The 20,133-nt window shown below is 37.9% G+C and overlaps 1 protein-coding gene and 1 pseudogene across 2 annotated transcripts in view; one reads left to right on the top strand and one right to left on the bottom strand.

The window, feature by feature from the left end:
• The window catches only part of LOC132010818 (L-lactate dehydrogenase C chain), a 45,245-nt gene that overhangs the window by 13,358 nt on the left and 11,754 nt on the right, over window positions 1–20,133 (top strand). The window contains exons 3-5 of one of the 2 annotated variants that reach the window (XM_059388710.1): window positions 3,854–4,027; window positions 15,440–15,613; window positions 18,196–18,313. In XM_059388710.1, coding sequence (XP_059244693.1) covers window positions 3,854–4,027; window positions 15,440–15,613; window positions 18,196–18,313 — 466 coding nt within the window. The remainder of the gene's footprint in view (window positions 1–3,853; window positions 4,028–15,439; window positions 15,614–18,195; window positions 18,314–20,133) is intronic. The other variant, XM_059388719.1, reaches the window with a different exon arrangement.
• On the bottom strand, window positions 990–1,161 carry LOC132010811 (mitochondrial import receptor subunit TOM7 homolog; annotated as a pseudogene).

Raw genomic sequence — 20,133 nt, 5'->3', positions numbered from 1 at the left:
TAGTGAGGATGGTTGACATAGTTATTAATAAAAACTTAATTGTACATATATATGTCAAAAACAAGGAGAAGAATTTAAACCTATTATTTACATTATCAAAAATAGGAAGTACGTGAAATAAATCTAACAAGATCTCTATAGAGCTTTTATTCAGAAAAGAAGACAACCTCGTTGAATGATATTATATACATAAATAGATAGACCTTGCATATGGAAGTCTATTTGTAAGCTGTCCATTCTTCTCTTGATTATAGATGATACACAACCATAGTCAAAATCTCAAAATGCTTTATGTTCTATAGACACTAAATTCATTCTAAAATTCATTTAGAAATTGAAAGGTCCCCAAATAGACATTTTTTTTTTTTTTAAAGATTTTATTTATTTATTTGACACAGAGAGATCACAAGTAGGCAGAGAGGCAGGCAGAGAGAGAGGAGGAAGCAGGCTCCCTGCTGAGCAGAGAGCCCGATGCGGGACTCGATCCCAGAACCCTGAGATCATGACCTGAGCCGAAGGCAGCGGCTTAACCCACTGAGCCACCCAGGCGCCCCCCCAAATAGACATTTTTAAAGATTATTAAAAACACCTATTTGAGGGGCACCTGGGTGGCTCTGTGGGTTAAAGCCCCTGCTTTCGGCTCAGGTCATGATCCCAGAGTCCTGGGATCGAACCCCACATCGGGCTCTCTGCTCCACGGGGAGCCTACTTCCTCCTCTCTGCCTGCCTCTCTGCCTACTTGTGATCTCTATCTGTCAAATAAATAAATAAAATCTTAAAAAAAAAAACACCTATTTGATGCAGCCTTTCATAAATAATTCCGTAGAAGTTCCACTCTGCCACAGATGCATCTATGTGGTAAGAAGCCTGTTCCATCCAACTGGTGAATGGCTGAATGAGGTCCCATCTTTTATCCCAGCTAGTGTGCATGCCTTTCATGTTGGTCCTGTCTATTGCTTACTTCCAAATCCAGATAACTGAATAGTCCTTTATCCCCAAAGTAGGTTCAAAGCAGTTGGTTCAGGCTTTCCAGGATCTGTACATCTCTAAAATCCCTGGTAAATCATGGGAGGACCAAAGTCCCAGTGGGTGGCATATTGGTCATCTTTGAGGAGCTGCCCCAGCCTCTGTTTGCTTGGCCTCTTTGCTCAGCTTCACCATGGTGATGGCCTGATTGCCCAGTAGAATGTATTTGAGAGAGAGAGAGAGAGAAAGCACAAGCAGGGGGAGAGGCAGAGGGAGAATCAGGCTCCCCGCTGAGCAAGGAGCCCCGTGTGGGACTCGATCCTAGGATCTCAGGATCATGACCTGAGTTGAGGGCAGACACTTAACGACTGAACCACCCAGGTGCCCCTCTTTATTTATTTACTTTTTAAAAAGATTTTATTTATTTATTTGACAGAGATCATAAGTAGGCAGAGGCAGGCAGGGGTCGGGGGAAGCAGACTCCCCACTGAGCAGAGAGCCCAATGCAGGGCTTGATTCCAGGACCCGGAGATCATGACCTGAGCTGAAGGCAGAGGCTTAACCCACTGAACCACCCAGGTGCCCCTTTTTGTTTTTTAAGATTTTATTTATTTATTTGACAGAGAGAGGCAGTAAGAGAGGGAACACAAGCAAGGGGGAGTGGAAGAGGGAGAAGCAGACTTCCTGCTGAGCAGGGAGCCCGATTCGGGGCTCAATCTCAGGACCCTGGGATCATGCCCTGAGCCAAAAGCAGATGCTTAATGACTAAGCCACCCAGGCGCTGCAATGCTGAATCGTTTTTTAAGAACCATATAAAGGAAAAACTGTTTTTAGCTCAGTCTGGCAGATGAGGATATAAGGATCAGAGGAGCAGGCAAAGTACTTGTCCAGGGTCAGTCACACCGCAAGAAGTGGCAGAGTCAGGCAGTTGGACCTTAGAGCCTTCGCTCCAGATCATTATGGTTTGCTGTATCTTGGAGGTTTGAGTTATATTTACAAAGGAAAATAACAGGTGAAGAGATGATGGCATTACAGAATCAGGGGACCTGGAAAATCCGACATAAAATTAAGACACAAAGCTAGTAATATAATTTGGAGGCAGATGATGAAAAGACTTTTCTTTTACTTTGGTAGAAAGTTTAATTGTATTTGTTGGACATTGTAATATTTCAAATAATCTGAACTGTGGAGAAATGACTCCGCAGAGTTGAGGTAGGAGGAGGGGAAAGAGGGGTGGGGAAAGAGAGAGACTGAGAGATTACTTTGGATTTCTATGGTTAGATAAGACTTTATAGAAGGTGAATGTCGGGGCGCCTGGGTGGCACAGTGGGTTGAGCCGCTGCCTTCGGCTCAGGTCAGGATCTCGGGGTCCTGGGATTGAGTCCCACATCGGGCTCTCTGCTCAGCAGGGGGCCTGCTTCCCTTCCTCTTTCTCTGTGATCTCTTCCCTTCCTCTCTCCTACTGTGATCTCTCTCTGTCAAATAAATAAATAAAATCTTTAAAAAAAAAAAAAAGAAGGTGAATGTCAAGCAAGGTCTTTGAACAAGAATTAGTAAACTGTGCAGAGAGAAAAGGACTTCCTCCTATAGGTCTTTTACTTGATACAAAAGGGAGATAATTTCCTAGAGAATGTTTGAAACATGTTAGGCTAAGACATGCCATCTTTCTAAGTTTATCTTTCTAGTTAAAATCTTTGCTGAGACAGGGAAAACATTAAAATGTTTATCTCCTGTTTTGGATTTTGGATTAGAAAAATATGAAATGGGACGCCTGGGTGGCTCAGTTGGTTGGACGACTGCCTTCGGCTCAGGTCATGATCCTGGAGTCCCGGGATCGAGTCCCGCATCGGACTCCCAGCTCCATGGGGAGTCTGCTTCTCTCTCTGACCTTCTCCTCATTCATGCTCTCTCTCACTGTCTCTCTCTCAAGTAAATAAATAAAATCTTTAAAAAAAAAAAAGTAAAATATGAAATGGCCATAAATGGAGATACAATAATGTCTTTAAAATTCAGCAGATTTCCTTTTTTAAAAGGAGCCTGGGGACACCTGCCTGGCTCAGTTTGAAGGGCATACAACTTTGACATCAGGACCATGAGTTCAAGGTATATAATGCTTTTTTTAAAGTCCACTATGGGATAGTGAGCATCATATCATATTATCATTGGATTTAATAGGTGAAACAGTTGTATGACTGATCATTAGACTTAGAAAGTAGTTTATACCTTCCTGTGAGGATCAAGAACTACTTTATGATCTCAAATCTAGTCCCTTATCATAGAAGTAAATACATGCTCATTCTTAGAATCTTGAAACAGACATAAATTCTCAGAGTTCTAAGCTTCATAAGGTGTTTCTAAGAGGCCAGAGCATGCTGACTTGCATTGCCTCAGGCCTTAAAAAGAAATGAGAATGTGGGCTAAAAGGATATGTTATTATTAAAAAAAAAAAATGTGAGAACTGGTAAGTCATAGTAACAAGGCCTCCTTCAGGTTATGTGATGTAACATTGCTACGTGGGAAGTGTTTCATCTGTAAATGCCAGTATAAAGGTAGATGTGTACCTTATTTGTTTATTTATTTATGATAGATGAGTACTTTATTTTTTTAAGATTTTTTATTTATTTGAGAGACAAAGAGAGTGTGACTGTGGGGGAGGGCAGAAGGAGAGGGTGAAATAGACTCCCTGCTGAGCAGGAAGCTGAAGCAGGGCTCAATCCTAGGGACCTGGGATCGTGACCTGAGCTGCAGACATTTAACCGACTGAGCCACCCAGGCACCCTGATAGATGAGTACTTTAGTACCAAGGTCTTACAATAGACTTTTAAAGAAGTAAGGCACAGTAATTATGGCATTCTTGATCCAAGTATTGCCTTCTGTTTCTTTTTAGATTACATAGTATCTGCAAACTCCAAATTAGTTATTGTGACAGCAGGTGCACGGCAACAGGAGGGAGAAAGTCGCCTTGCCCTGGTGCAACGGAATGTGAACATCATGAAATCAATCATTCCTACCATAGTCCAGCATAGTCCTGACTGTAAGATGCTTATTATTTCAAATCCAGGTAAGTCTTTTATCCTCCCTTTAACTGAATAAGATGATCTTTCCATACTATTTTTAAAAAACAACTTCACTGAAGTAATGTTTCTGTACAATAAACTGTACCCATTCAAAGTATATAATGATTTTTCCAGCTTTATTGAGATACAAAAGACATAATGGGTAAGGTGTATAATACAATGATTTGATAGACTTGTATATTGCAGAATGATTACCACAGTAGGATTAGTTAATACTTCCAATACCTCACATAATTACCATTTCCTTTTTATGGTGAAAACATTTAAGATTTACTCTCTTTGCAGGTTTTAGGTATATAATACAGTATTGTCAACTATAGTCACCATGCTGTACCTTAGATACTCAGAGCTTACTCATTTTATAACCGTAACTATAAACATCTCTCCATTTCCCCCCTTCTCCAGCCCCTGGCCACCACCTCTTTGTTTTTATGAGTTTGACCATTTTAGAAGCCACATGTAAGTGACATCATACAGTATTTGTCTTTCTCTATCAGACTTAACTTCACTTACCATAATGCCTTCAACATTCGTCCATGCTATAACAAATGGCGGGATTTCCTTCTCTCTCATAGCTGAATATTAAATTGTAGTTATATAATTTATACAATATAAATTTTAATTATATAATTTATATAATAAATATGTATGGATGAATATTAAATTGTATATATACAATATCAAATTGTATACATATGTCTATATATATATATATCTTACAGTTTTTTTCTTCTTGTGCAGCTTTTTTTTTTTTTTAAGATTTTATTTATTTATTTGACGGAGAGAGAGATCACAAATAGGCAGAGACAGACAGAGAGAGAGATGAGGAGAAGCATGCTCCCTGCTGAGCAGAGAGCCCAATGCGGGACTCGATCCCAGGCCCCTGGGATCATGACCTGAGCCGAAGGCAGAGGCTTAACCCACTGAGCCACCCAGGTGCCCCTTGTGCAGCTTTTATTCCCATGACACATTCATTCCATAACTAGAAGCCTGAATCTCCTTCTCCCCCTGAACCCATTTTGCCCAACCTCTTCACTCCACTCCCCTTGGGCAACCATCAGTTTGTTCTCTGTATTTATAGGTCTGATTCTGCTTTTTGTTTGTTTATTCTTTTTTTTTTTTTTTTGGATTCCACTCATGAGTGGAGTCATATGGTATTTCTCTTTCTCAGTCTGATTTATTTCAATTAGCATAAATACCCTTTAGGTCTATCCATGTTTTCTCAAATGGCACAATTTCATTTTTTATGGTTGCATAATATTCCATTATGTACTACATTTTCCTTATCCATTTGTCTGTTGATGGACGCTTACATTGCTTCCATATCTTGACTATTGTAAGTAATGCTGCAAAAAATACAGGGGTGCATATATCTTTTTAAATTAGTGTTTTCTTTTTTTCAGGTAAATACCCAGGAGTAGAATAATTGAATCATATGGCATTTCTGTTTGTTTTTTTTAAAGATTTTATTTATTTATTTGACAGAGAGAGATCACAAGTAGGCAGAGAGGCAGGCAGAGAGAGAGAGAGGAGGAAGCAGGCTCCCTGCTGAGCAGAGAGCCTGATGCGGGACTCGATCCCGGGACCCCGAGATCATGACCTGAGCCGAAGGCAGCGGCTTAACCCACTGAGCCACCCAGGTGCCCCGGCATTTCTGTTTTTAATGTTTGAGGAACCTTCATACTGTTTTCCACAGTGGCTGCAACAGATCGCATTCTTTTTTTTTTTTTTTTTTTTAAGATTTTTATTTATTTATTTGAGAGACAGTGAGAGAGAGTATGAGAGGTGAGAAGGTCAGAGGGAGAAGCAGACTCCCCATGGAGCTGGGATCCTGATGCGGGACTCGATCCCGGGACTCCGGGACCGTGACCTGAGCCAATGGCGGTTGCTTAACCAACTGAGCCACCCAGGTGCCCCAACAGATCGCATTCTCACCAACAGTGCACAGATGTTCTTTTTTCTCCACATCTTTGCCAACACTTGATGTTTCTTATGTTTTTGATTTTAGCCTTTCTGACAGGTGTGAGGTGATAACTTGTGGTTCTGATTTGCATTTCCATGATGATGAATAATGAGCATGTTTCCATGTATCTGTTGGCCATGTATATCTTCTTTGGAAAAATGTCTATTCATGTCTTTTGCCCATTTTTTAATTAGGTTATTCATTTGGAGAGGGTTAAATTTTATAAGTTCTTTGTATATTTTGGATACTAACCCTTTATCAGATACGTCATTTGCAAATATCTTCTCACACTCCATAGGTTGTCTTTTAGTTTTGTTGATAATTTCCTTTGCTGTGTAGAAGCTTTTTATTTAGATGTAGTCCCAATAATTTATTTTATTTATTTTTTTTAAAAGATTTTATTTATTTATTTGACAGAGAGAGATCACAAGTAGGCAGAGAGGCAGGCAGAGAGAGAGAGAGGAGGAAGCAGGCTCCCTGCCGAGCAGAGAGCCCGATGCGGGACTCGATCCCGGGACGCGAGATTATGACCTGAGCCGAAGGCAGCGGCTTAACCCACTGAGCCACCCAGGTGCCCCCAATAATTTATTTTTGATTTCGTTTCCTTTGCCTTAGGAGATATACCTAGAAAGAAGTTGCTATGGCTCATGTCAGAGAGGTTACTGCCTGTGTACTCTTCTTGGACTTCAATGGTTTCCTGTCTCACATTTAGGTCTTTCATCTATTTTGAATTTATTTTTGTGTGTGGTGTAAGAAAGTGGTTCAGTTCATTCTTTTGCATGTGACTGTCCAGTTTTCACATATTATTGAGACTGTCTTTTTCCCATTGGATATTCTTACAGTTGTGGGTTTATCTCTGGGTTTTCTATTTGATTCCATTGATCTATGTGTTTTTTTCTTGTGCAAATAACATACTGTTTTGAATACTATGGTTTTGTAATATAACTTGAAGTCCAGAACTGTGAGGTTTCCAGGGTTGCTTTTATTTTTCAAGGTTGCTTTGGCTATTTGGGGTCTTTGTGGTTCTATACGAATTTCAGGATTATTTGTTCTAGCTTTGTGAAAAATGCTGTTGGTATTTTGAAAGGGATTGCATTAAATATTTAAATTGCTTTGGGTAGCACGGACATTTTAGCAGTGTTTGCTTTTCCAGTCTGTGAGTATGTCTTTCCATTTCTCTGTGTCATCTTGCGTTTCTTTCATCAGTGCCTTACAGTTTTCAGAGTACTGATCTTTCACTTCTTTGGTTAGATTTATTCCTAGCTATCTTACTGTTTGTATTGCAATTGTAAATGGGACTAATTCCTAAATTTCTCTTTCTGCTGCTTCATTATTAGTGTATAGAAATGTAACATATTTCTGTATGTTGATTTTATATCCTGCAACTTTACTGAATTCATTGATCAGTTCCAGCAGGTTTTTGTGGATTCTTTTGGGTTTTCTATCTATAGTATCATGTTATGTGCAAATACTGAAAGTTTCTCTCTTTCTTTGCTGATTTGGATGTCTTTTGTTTCTTTCTGAGGTCTGATTGCTGTGGTTAAGACTTCCAGTACTATGTTGAATAAAAGTGGTGAGAATGGATATGCCTGTCTTGTTCCTGACCGTAGAGAAAAGCTCTCTGGTTTTCCCCATTGAGGATGATAGTAGCTGTGGGGCTTTTCATATATGGTCTTTATTATCTTGAGGTATGTTCCTTCTACACCTACATTGTTGAGGGTTTTTATCATGAATGGATGTCATGCTTTGTGAAATGCTTTTTCTGCATCTATTGAAAGAATCATATGGCTCCTACCCTTTCTTTTATTAATGTGGTATGTCACATTGATTGATTTGAGAATATTAAACCATTCTTGCAACCCAGGAATAAATCCCACTTGATTGTGGTGAATTATTTTTTTAATGTATTGTTGGATTTGGTTTGCTAGGATTTTGTTGAGAATTTTTGCATCTATGTCCATCAGAGATATTGGCCTATAGTTCTCCTTTTTAGTGGTGTCTTTATCTGGTTTTGTTATCAGGGTAATGCTGGTCTCAGACTGAATTTGGAAATTTTCCTTCCTTTTCTGTTTTTTGGAATAATTTGAGAAGAATAGGTATTAACTCTTTAAGTATTTGGTAGAATTTGCCTGTGAAGCCATACGGTCACAGACTTTTGTTTGCGGGGAGTTTTTTGATTAGTGATTCAGTTTCTTTGCTGGTTATCAATCTGTTCAAGTTTTCTAGTTTTTCTTGCAGTTTAGGTAATTTCTATGTTTCTAGGAATTTATCCTTTTCTTCTATGTTGTCCAATTTGTTGGCATATAGTTTTTCATAATATTCTGTTATAATTGTTTATATTTCTGTGGTGTTGGTTGTTATTTCTCCTCTCTCATTTGATTTTATTTTCTTGTTTTTTTCTCTTTTCTTTCTTCTTTTTTTTAAGATTTTATTTAATTTGTTGGAGAGAGGGAGGGAGGGAGAAAGCACAACCAGGGGGATCAGGAGGCAGAAGGAGAAACAGGCTCCCTGCTGAGTAGGGAGCCTCATGTGGGACTTGATCCCAGGACCCTGGGCTCACGACCTGAGCAGAAGGCAGATGCTTAACCAACTGACCACCCAGGCATCCCTTCTCTTTTCTTTTTGATGTTTGGCTAGAGATTTATCAGTTTTATTAATTGTTTCAAAGAACCAGCTCCTGGTTGCATTGATCTGTTCTATTGTTTTTTTAGTTTCTATATCATTTATTTCTGCTCTAATCTTTATTATTTTCTTCCTTCTGCTGGCTTTATGCTTTTTCTTTTTCTGGATCCTTTAGGTGTAAGGTGAGGTGGTTTATTGAGATTTTCCTTGCTTCTTGAGGTGGGCATCTCTTGCTATATAGTTCCTTCTTAGGACTACTTTCACTACATCCCAAAGGTTTTGGGTATTGCGTTTTCATTTTCATTTGTTTCCATGTATGTTTTAAAATTTCTTCTTTGATTTCCTGGTTGACCCATTCATCGTTTAGTAGCATGTTGTTTAACCTCCATGTATTTGTGGTCTTTCCAAATTTTTTCTTGTGGTTGACTTTAGTTTCACAGTGTTGTGGTCAGAAAAGGTGCATGGCTTAACTTCAGTCTTTTTGTATTTGTTGAGGCTTGTTTTTGACCTGATATATGATCTATTCTGGTGAATTTTCCATGTGCACTTGAAAAGAATGTGTATTCTGATGTTTGAGGGTGGAATATTCTGAAAATATCTGTTAAGTTCAACAGATTCTTTCTTCTTTTTTAATTTTTTTATTTTCATTTTTATTTTTTTTAAGATTTTATTTATTTATTTGACAGACAGAGATCACAAGTAGGCAGAGAGGCAGGCAGAGAGAGAGAGAGAGGAGGAAGCAGGCTCCTTGCACAGCAGAAAGCCCGACATGGGGCTCGATCCCAGGACCCTGAGATCATGACCCGAGCCAAAGGCAGAGGCTTTAACCCACTGAGCCACCCAGTTGCCCCATCTTTCTTCTTTTTTTAAAAAAATATTTTATTTATTTGACATTCAGAGAGAGTGAGAGAGTGAGAGCATAAGCATACAAGGCAGAGAGAGGGAGAAACAGGCTTCCTACTGAGCACGGAGCCCGATGTGGAGCTCCATCCTATGACCCTACCATCAGGGCCTGAGCACAAGGCAGATGTTTAACCGACTGAGCCACCCAGGTGTCCCATGAGCAAACTGTTCACTGCCCAAGTGGGGATAGGAATAACACCCTCTAGGAGCTGTGCTGTGTGGTGGTCCTCTTCTCTAATGACCTGAGCCAAAGGTAGCACTTACACTGAGACACCCAGGCACCCAAATTCTTTCTTCTTCTTCTTCTTCTTCTTTTCTTTTTTTAAATTTTATTTATTTATTCATGAGAGACAGAGAGAGAGAGAGAGAGAAGCAGAGGGAAAAGCAGGACCCTGGGATCATGACCTGAGCCGAAGGCAGACGCTTAATATCTGAGCCACCCAGGCGCCCCATATTCTTTCTTCTTGATCCATTCTGTTGTTGATGCTATCTAGTGCAGTTTTCATTTCACTCATTACAATCTTCAAATCTAGAATTTTGTTCTTTTTTTAATGATTTCTATCTCTTCATTAAATTTCTCATTTTTGTTTTCCTGATTTCCCTGAACTATTTCTGTGTTTTCTTGTAGCCCATTTACTGCCTTAAACCAGATATTTTGAACTCTTTGTTTGCTAAATCACAGATCTCCATGTCTTTGGGGTTGGTTCCTGGAAGATGATTGAGATCTTTGGTAGTGTCATGTTTCCCTGATATTTTTTTGTTCCTTGAAGTCCTGTGTCACTGTCTTTGCACTTGAAGTAGTTGTAACCTCCTCTAGTCTTTACCAACTTAGTTCAGAGCAGAAATGTCTTCTGTCAGCCCTGCTAGGAATTCCGAGGCTTTCTCAGACCTATGTGTATGCCTCTTCACACATCTTACACCCTATTGTGGCAGAATTCTTAAGCTTCTGCACCTTATTTTGACCTTCATTGCAGTAGGCCAGATGCTGACAGCCTCTCTTTTGCTTTCCCAAGGATGTGGCTTAAGTTGTAGTTTGCAGTCTCTTTCTGACCCACAGTTTTGGTCCAGCTTTCTGCCTGTGTTCACTAGCTATTTGCTAATGCCCCCTCTTGCCATTGGAGTAGTACATACCGGGAGCTGACCACATAGTACATACTGGGAGCCGATCCACTGCCAAGGCATCCCCAGTGGCTTAAGGGCACACTTCTTGATGGAGTCCACAGCACATTTAGTAGGATCTGTATCTCGTATTGCCGCGTTGAGAGTCCTGTCTGCCACTGTCTTAGCTTCTCCTCATTCCCCAGTCATGCAGCACAGGACTCAATACTTTGGATGGGGTGAGAAAGAAGTGGGCTTCTTTGGCAGCAGTTTGCGTAGCTTACTCACACACACAGACTTTCCTTTGTGGGAGAAATCATGAGCTAAGAACATCTCTTGGCACTGAGCTCTTCCACCTTGGGGGAGGAGTGATGTATGTAAAGTCAGACTGTTCCTCTCACCCTCTACAATGCACCCAAGTTCATTGTTTTGCCCCAGTGGTGTGCTGGGTCCTCTCTGCTGGAAACCTGAACTTCCAGAAAGGCTGTCCTATCCCTGGGTGTATTGTCTTAAGATGGTATTTTCCAGGGGCTCCTGGACTGCAGTAAAGTGGGACTAGAATTGGCTCATGGCCCATTGCAGAGTCCACAGCTGGGACTGAAGCCTCTGTGCCTATTACATGTCTGACACATGGGTGTGAGTCTCCTGCTGGGTTCCTTGGCGTATAGTGCTGAATCCTACTGATCTAACAAAGGCACTTTTGTCCATGGGTGGATGCCGGATTGTTGGTTTTGAGGAGTGGGTGGTAAGAAGGTTTGTTTTATTTGGCTGTGTTGCTGATGTCATTCCACAGTGGGTATTGATAGATGTAATCACTCATGAAACCACCACCATAATCAAGATAAGTATATTTCCATTACCTCTGAAACTTTTCTTGTGCCTTTTTGCAGTCTGTTGCTTATTCTACCTCTGGCTCCATTTTTTGGAATCTCATATAATGGCATCATACATTCATTAGTGAATATAATCCTTTTTGTTGGGTTTCCTTCACCTAGCATGATTACTTTGGGATTCATCCATGTTGCTCAGTGTATCAATGATCTATTCCTTTTTTTTACTGCTGAAGAGTAATTAATCTTTCAAATAATTTAAGATTTTCTTTGTTTATCCATTCATAACCATTTATCCATTGGTAGATACTAGGTTATTTCCAGTTTTTGGCTGTTATGAATAAAGCTGCTATAAACATTTGTGAACAAGTATTTTCATGGGTGTATGTCATTATTTCTCTGGGTAAATACCAGGATGGCTTACATGGTATGTGTATGTTTAACTCTGTGAGAAGCTGCCAAACAGTTTTTCAAAGTGATTGTTCATTTTACATTCCCATTAGCACTAGAAGAGAGCTCTACTTGCTCCACATCCTTGACAACATTTGGTATTGTCAGTCTTTTCAGTTTTAGTCATTCTAATATCATTATGGTTTTAATTAACTGTATTCCCTTCATGATCAAAGATGTTGAGCATTTTTCTTGTGTTCCTTAGCTATTAGTGTATTTTCTTTTGTGAATGCTCTATGCATCTCTTTTGTTAATATTTAAAAATTATATCTTTTGACTTTTAATTCTTTTGATCTATAACTCAACCTTTAATTGTTGAATTATAAGAGTTCTTATATACATCGTATACAAGTCCCTTTGTCAGATATAGGTATTACATAAGTTTCTTTCAGTCTGTAGTTTGCCTTTTTGTGTTCCTAATGGTATTTTTCAAAGAGTAGAGTATGTCTTTTGGTGAAGTCCAGTTTATCAGTTTCTTATCTATGTTTTATGCTCTTTTGACTTTAATTTTTTTATTATTATTTTTCAAAGATTTGTTTATTTATTTAAAGAGGGAGAGTGAGAATGATCAGGGAGAGGGGTGTAGAGGAAAAGCTCTCAAGCAAACTCAGCACTGAGTACAGAGCCCGACGAAGGGCTCCCTCTCACAGCTCTGAGATTGTGACCTGAGCCAAAATCAGGAGCTGGCCAACTGAGACACCCAGGCGCCCCTGTGCTCTTTTGACTTTTACTTAAGAAGTCTTTAGCCCACCCTAAATCTGAAGATTTTCTCCTTTATTATTTCCTATAAGTTTTATCATTTTATCTTTTATATTTAGGACTGAAGCTCTTTTCATATTAATTTTAGTGTTTGATGTAAGGTGTCATTCATTTTTTTCAAAGATGTATCTAGTTTTTCTAGCAACATTTATTAAGAATAATTCTTTAATTTGAATTGCTTTGATAACTTTTTTGAAAATTATCATTTATGTGAGTATTTCTAGATTCTCTATTTTTTTCATTGATCTTCATATTTTTTGTTATCACACTATCTTCAAATCAGTTAATGTAAATCATCTTTGCTCTTCTTTTCTTTTTTTTCCCTCTTATGCTTTTCTAAAATTACTTTGGGTATTACATATTGTTATCATTTTCACATAAATTTTATAATTAGATCATCCATTTCTATAAAAAACACATGCTGGGATGTTAATTGAGATTATTAAATCTATAGATTAATTTGGAGATTGTATCTGAACACTGTTGGGTCTTCCCAGTCCACAAATATGGAATATCTCTTCATGTATGTATGTCTTCTTTATTCACTTTTAGCAGTGTTTTGTAGTTTTAAGGATATAGGTCTTAAACAAATTGTATTAAATTATCCCTAAGCATTTCATATTTTTGATGCTATTATAAAAAAAATCGTCTTTACATTTCATTTTCCCATTGCTTATTGCTAGTATGTAGAAATACTACTGTTTTTTTCATATTGACTTTGTATTTTCAAAACTTTGCTAAGATCACTTACTAATTCTAGTAATTTTGTTCAAATTCTTAAGATATTTTGTCTATATTATCTTGTCATCTTTAAACAGTTTTATTAAGTTTAATTCTTTCTTTTCAATGAAAGACCTATTTATTTCCTTGCCTCGTTCTACTGGTTAGGACCCCCCAGCACGAAGGTCAATGTAAGTAGTAATCAGATATAAATCTGCTGACTCTGGAGGCTTGTTTCCTTCCTCCTTTTGGTAGCTTATCAGAGAGCTGTTGGTAGCTCAGAGAACTGAGCCAGCTTATGGAGAGACAGCAAGGCCTTAAACCGATAATCTGCATTACTGGCATCTGTGTCCCTTGGTCCTGGAAATACATATTCCCTATTATTGCTAGACCCAGATACTCCTTGGTAAATTTCTTGTTACTTAAAGAAACTAAGCATTCTTTCCCCACTCCAAAGCTAACTTACAGATATGTAACAGTGTGGTGGTGGAATTTGACTTGTTTTTGCTCTTGGAGGAGTTTCTAGAGAACACCGAGCTTGCTAGCCAAAGGAGGCTCCTCTGCACTTGGCTGTATTGTGTACAGAGGATCCCTGCCTAACTTGTGGTGTGGATAATGGGAATTCAGTGCACACTGTGTGATTCCTTATTTCTCTGCTTCTAACATTTTCTCCAGTAAATACTATTTATATCTCCATCCTCTGGTGTTGGAGGCTTGTGTCATCCTTGCCCAAATATCGAGAGGGAACATACCTCCCTGATTGTTTTTCTTGTGGGAAAGCATTCATGGAGTGAATCATCATGGAGTATGATGTTTAATGTGAGTTTTCTTATGAAATTCCCTTTGTTTTACAGTTGTAGAAAGTTTTTTTTTTTTAAAGATTTTATTTTATTTTATTATTTATTTATTTATTTTTTTAAAAGTTTTTTTATTTATTTACTTGAGAGAGAGACAGTGAGAGAGAGCATGAACGAGGAGAAGGTCAGAGGGGAACCAGACTCCCCATGGAGCTGGGAGTCCGATGGGGGACTCGATCCCGGGACTCCAGGATCATGACCTGAGCCGAAGGCAGTCGTCCAACCAACTGAGCCACCCAGGCGTCCCAAAAAAGATTTTATTTAGAGAGAAAGAGCCCACTCGAGCAGGGGGTGGGGCATAGGGAGAGGGAGAAAGAAAATCTTGAACAGACTTGCTCAGCAGGAAGCCTGAAGTGGGGCTCAACACAGCACTCAGTCCCAGGGCCCTGAGACCAAGACCTGAGCCGAAATCAAGAGTCCAGCACTCAGCTGGCTGAGCCACCTATGCACCCCAGAAAGTTTTTTTTTTTTTCATGAACAAATGTTGAATTTTGTCATTCACATCTGCATATGGCCCTGATCATGCATATGGCCTTATTTTAGGTAGGAGATGCTGATAGATTAGATGAGGTTGTGCTTAAGAAGGTAGAATTAATTGACTGCTTATTTAATATAGATACATCATCTCAAAAGAGGTTTTTTTAAATTTAAAATTCTTATCATGAATAATTTTTTTAAAGCTTTTATTTTTTTGACAGCAAGAGCAGGAACACAAGCAGGGGGAGTGGGAGAGGGAGAAGCAGGCTTCCCACCAAACAGGGAGCCCAACGTGGGGCTCCATCCCTGGACCCTGGGATCATGACCTGACCATAGGCAGACACTTAATGACTGAGCCACCTAGGTGCCCCATCATGAATAATTTAAACTTTTTAACACCTTTGTGAGAGATAATCCTTATTTGTTTGTTGATTTGCTTCACTTTAGACTCTGTAATGAATCTGTATTTGATTTTAAGACAGTTTATCTAGGAGTGCCTGGGAGGCTCAGTTGGTTAAGCATCCAACTCTTGATCTCAGCTCAAGTCTTGACCTCAAGGTCATGAGTTCAAGCCCCACATTAGATTCCATGCTAGGCGTGGAGCCTACTTAAGAAAAATAATAAAATAAAAGTTAAAAAGACAATTTATCTATTTAGAAAAGAAAATTTTACAAGGAAGTTACCATTAATTTTTTTCTAACAAATTGTTTCTTCCAGTGGATATTTTGACATATGTGGTCTGGAAGCTAAGTGGCTTACCTGCAACTCGTATAATTGGAAGTGGTTGTAATCTAGACTCTGCCCGTTTCCGTTACCTAATTGGAGAGAAGTTGGGTGTCCATCCCGCAAGCTGCCATGGTTGGATTATTGGAGAACATGGTGATTCTAGTGGTAAGTATAAACCTATTATCATTACGTAATCATACTTATCTCTAATCATGCTTATTTTCTTTAAAGTCCATTTTTTTCCCGATTTTAATATAGCTACATAACTTTCATTTTGTTGGTACTGCCCTGGTTTATCTTTTTCTATTCCTATATTTTGTCTTCTGTTCATGGATTTAGCTACTTCTCATAAAATAGTGCACATAGCGTATAGCTATTTTATGAGAGTTTCTCATATCTGGAGAACTTTACCTTACTTTGATTTTTTAACAAGATTATTAAGATATAATTCACATATTATAAAATTCATCCATTTAAAGTGTATGGGTTTTAGTATATTCAAGGAGTTGTGCAACCATTACTACAAGATAATTACAGTACATTTTCATCACCCCAAAAAGAAACTCCCATTACTGTGCTCACACGAAAGCTAGCCTCAGGCAACCAATAATCTACTTTCGGATTCATTTATTTCAGATTTTTCATGTAAGTAATATTATATAATATGTGGTTTAAACTATTACTTAGGCCACACTGACCTTTTTCTTTTCTGAACTTAAACATCTAATATCTGCTGCACAGTTAGAACTTTCTACTTCTTACAATGTTCTCTAATTTGGCATACATGCAAATCTTTCCATAATGTCAATAAACTCATTTTATAGGGAATAGGGAGCATTTGTTCATTCAATCATTCATTAATTCAAAACATTTAGTGAGCCTTTCTATTGTCCTTTTACTTCAAGGGTCATAATATAATAGATATTCTTAAAATCATGATAAAATTTATCATATACTTTAAAACTTTTTTCACTTAAGTATATATAAAACATGCTGAAAAATTGTACAGAATATAAATTTATAGCTCAATAAATCATCAAATAGTGAACATATCTGTGTAATTACCATTCTGGTAAATGTACCAGAAAACACTTTCATGACCTTTCTCAATTACTTTTCCCAAGCTGAACTTCTCATACCATGGTGTTTTACTTTAGAAAACAAATGTTTTTTTTTGTTTTGTTTTGTTTTGTTTTTGTTTTTGTTTTTAAAGATTTTATTTACTTAACAGACAGAGATCACAAGTAGGCAGAGAGGCAGGCAGAGAGAGAGGAGGAAGCAGGCTCAGCAGGGGCTGAGCAGAGAGCCCATTGCGGGGCTCGATCTCAGGACACTGGGATCATGACCTGAGCCAAAGGCAGAGGCTTTAACCCACTGAGCCACCTAGGCGCCCCCAAAACAAATGTTTTTGATTTGACTTAGATAAATATTTGTTTCACCAGTGCCTTAATTTGACCCTTTTTGCTTGTGTTATTTTCTTAACTCAGTTCTTCCTCCTCAAAGTCCTTAAAATTGATTTTCCTAGGTATGTTTTAATGTCTCACACTTAATATTCCATAATTTTATTTTTTAAAAAGTAGTATATTCTGATTAGTATTGATTTGAATATATTTATTATTTAATTTAGTGAGATTTTCTTTTGTTTCTTTTCTCTTTACTGCTTTCTACTTGATCAGTTAAACTTTCTTTAATTTCTTTTACTACTTTGGATTATACAATCAGTTTGTAAGTGGTTACCTATATTCATACTTGTCCTCAAAATAATTAGTCTGTTTATTCTTCTTTGGAATAGACCTTACAATGTATTAAGTTTGACTGACCTTGTTCTCTCACATATGTAATTACAGTTGACCCTTGAACAACATGGAGGTTAGGGGTTCCAATCCCCACACAGTTGAAAATCTGCATATAACTTTTGACTCCCCCCAGATTTAATTACTGATAGCTTACCATTGACTGGAAGCCTTAGTGGTAACATAAGCAGTTAATTCAATCAAAGTATGTTATACATATTATATGCTCTTTTCTTGTTCATCTGCAAGTTTTTTTCAAATTGTTGCACGTCTCCAAAACATTTTCCAATATACTTACTAGAAAAAATTCTTGTATAAGGAGACTCACACAGTTCTACCTGTGTTGTTCAAGGGACAACAGTATTAACTACTTTTGGGGTTCCATTCTGTTTTCGTCTCTCCAAAGTAGTTATTACTATTTAAGTGTAACACCTGTCTGGATTTGTGTACCTGTTTGCCGTTTGTATTGCTTATCTTTATTTCCTGTATCTGTCTCCTTCCCCTGGATTCAGTTCTTTCTTCCTGAAGTATATCTTCAGGAAGTATATCTTGTCAGTTTTGTTCATATGGAAGTGTTTTAGACTCACCTCATTCTTGAATGAGAGTTCCGGGTTGACAGTTACTCCCTGTCAGCTCTTTGTTACTGTTGTGTAGTGTTTGCTGCTCTTTTCCTTCGAGCTCCTTCTGATGTTTTATCTCATCCTTTTCTTTGTGGATCCTGCAGATGCATCTTGCTTTAAATGCCTCCTATACCACAAAATTACAAATGACTTCTACTACATATTTTTCTAATACTTTATAATTTTGGTTTTTGTTTCTTTCTTTTGTCCATTTAAAACTTATTTTTATATATGTGTAAAATAGTTACCTAACTTTATAATAGAAACCCACTGAACTCAAAGAACTGATGCAGTACAAGAAAGAAGAATTTATTCTGAGATGTGTTTCTTTCAGTGCCTTTATGGAGTGGGGTGAATGTTGCTGGTGTTGCTCTGAAGACTCTAAACCCTAAATTAGGAACTGATTCAGACAAAGAGCAGTGGAAAAATATACATAAACAAGTTGTTGAAAGGTAACAGTACTTATTCAATGTCTCAGTGCCTTAATAATCAGTCTTAAGAATTAGTTTCACAAACAAAAAGTATGCACGTGATCTTTGCCTTTTTTGTGATAAATAATTCTAACCTTCTGAAAATCTCCAAATTCAGAATTATATTATGCATAGCTTTCTTTGGGGGTCATTTTTTAAAAATTTATTTGACAGACAGAGATCACAAGTAGGCAGAGGGGCAAGCAGAGAGGGAGAGAGAGGAGGAGGAAGCAGGCTCCCCGCCGAGCAGAGAGCCTGATGCAGGGCTCGATCCCAGGACCCTGAGATCATGACCTGAGTTGAAGGCAGAGGCTTAACCCACTGAGCCACCGAGACACCCCTTTGGGGGTCATTTTTTAAAGGAAAATCTGCTTATACTTTCACAAGAACTCATATGTGTTTGGAGGGAATATAGCATAGTGATTATGATCATGGATTTCGGAACCAGATTGTTGAGGCTTGAACCTGCTCACCATTTGCTAGTGGTATGATATTGAGAACTTATTTAAAATATTAAAAGTACAGTTTCTTCATCTTTTTTTCTATTGAAGTATAATTAACATATGGTGTTATACTAGTTTCAGGTATACAACATAGGATATTGATTGATGTATAATTCTATACATTAATCAGTGCTCACCACAATAAGTGTTGTCACCATCTGTCATCATACAACATTATAACAATATTATTGGTTACATTCTTTAAGCTGTACTTTTCATCTCCATCACTTATTTATTTCATAACTGGAAATTTATATCTATTAATCCCTTTTATCTATTTTGTCCATCCCTCCACCACCTCCCCTCTGGCAACTACTAATTTCTTTTCTGTATTTAAGAGTCTGTTTTTGTTTGTTTGTTTGTTTTTTAATATTCCACATATAAGTGAAATTGTATGGTATTGGTATTTCTCTGTCTTACTTCACTTAGCATAATGCCCTCCAAGTTTTCCGTTTTGTTGCAAATGGTAAGATTTCACTCTTTTCTATGGGTGAGTAATATTCCACCACATCATCTTTATCCATTCATCTATTGATAGGCACTTGGGTGGTTTCCATATTTTGGCTCTTGTAAATAATGCTGCACATCCTTTTCCTCTAATAATAGAGCCTGTGAAGGTTATTTTGAACAGTAAATGAGTTAGTACATGTAAAATGCTTAGAATAGTACCTAGAAATGATTAAATGTTCATCAAATGATTTGATGAAAAGAAATATGAAATTGATCAGACGATCAGAAGTTAACTAGGTTTATTTATAAGTAAAATAAGTGTCCCAACTCTATACATCAACTTTAAGAGCACACATGATTCTCCTTCATGCTTTAGTCAAGCATATGAGTAGAAGTTATAGAACTTAGAAATCACTGTTGGTTATTCAAAACTGGAATATTAAACCTACAAAAAAATACATCTAGATGTATGGGGGGAGGGACAGAGGGAGAGAATCTTCAACCAGACTTCCTGCTTAGTGCAGGGCCCTATGTAGGCACTTGACCTCATGACACAAATCATGACCTGAGCTGAAACCGGCGGTTGGACGCTCAACTGACTAAACCACCCAGACCCTCGATAGTATCTTTTGATGTACAAAATTTAAAAAGTTTTTATGAAATCCAATTTGCCTTTTTATTCCTTATGTTGCTTTTGTCATCATATCAAATAAAGCAATGCCGAATGCAATGTTGTGAAGCTTTTCCCCTATGTTTTCATGTAAAAAAGTGTCATGGTTTTAGGTCTTTTATTTATATCCTATCCATCTTGAGTTAATTTTTGTATTTGGTCTTAGGTAAGGGTCCAAC

The sequence above is a fragment of the Mustela nigripes genome, chromosome 1 (genome assembly GCF_022355385.1).
Source record: "Mustela nigripes isolate SB6536 chromosome 1, MUSNIG.SB6536, whole genome shotgun sequence".
In the NCBI taxonomy this organism is placed as follows: domain Eukaryota; kingdom Metazoa; phylum Chordata; class Mammalia; order Carnivora; family Mustelidae; genus Mustela; species Mustela nigripes.
This window is presented reverse-complemented; position numbering and strand designations above follow the sequence as displayed.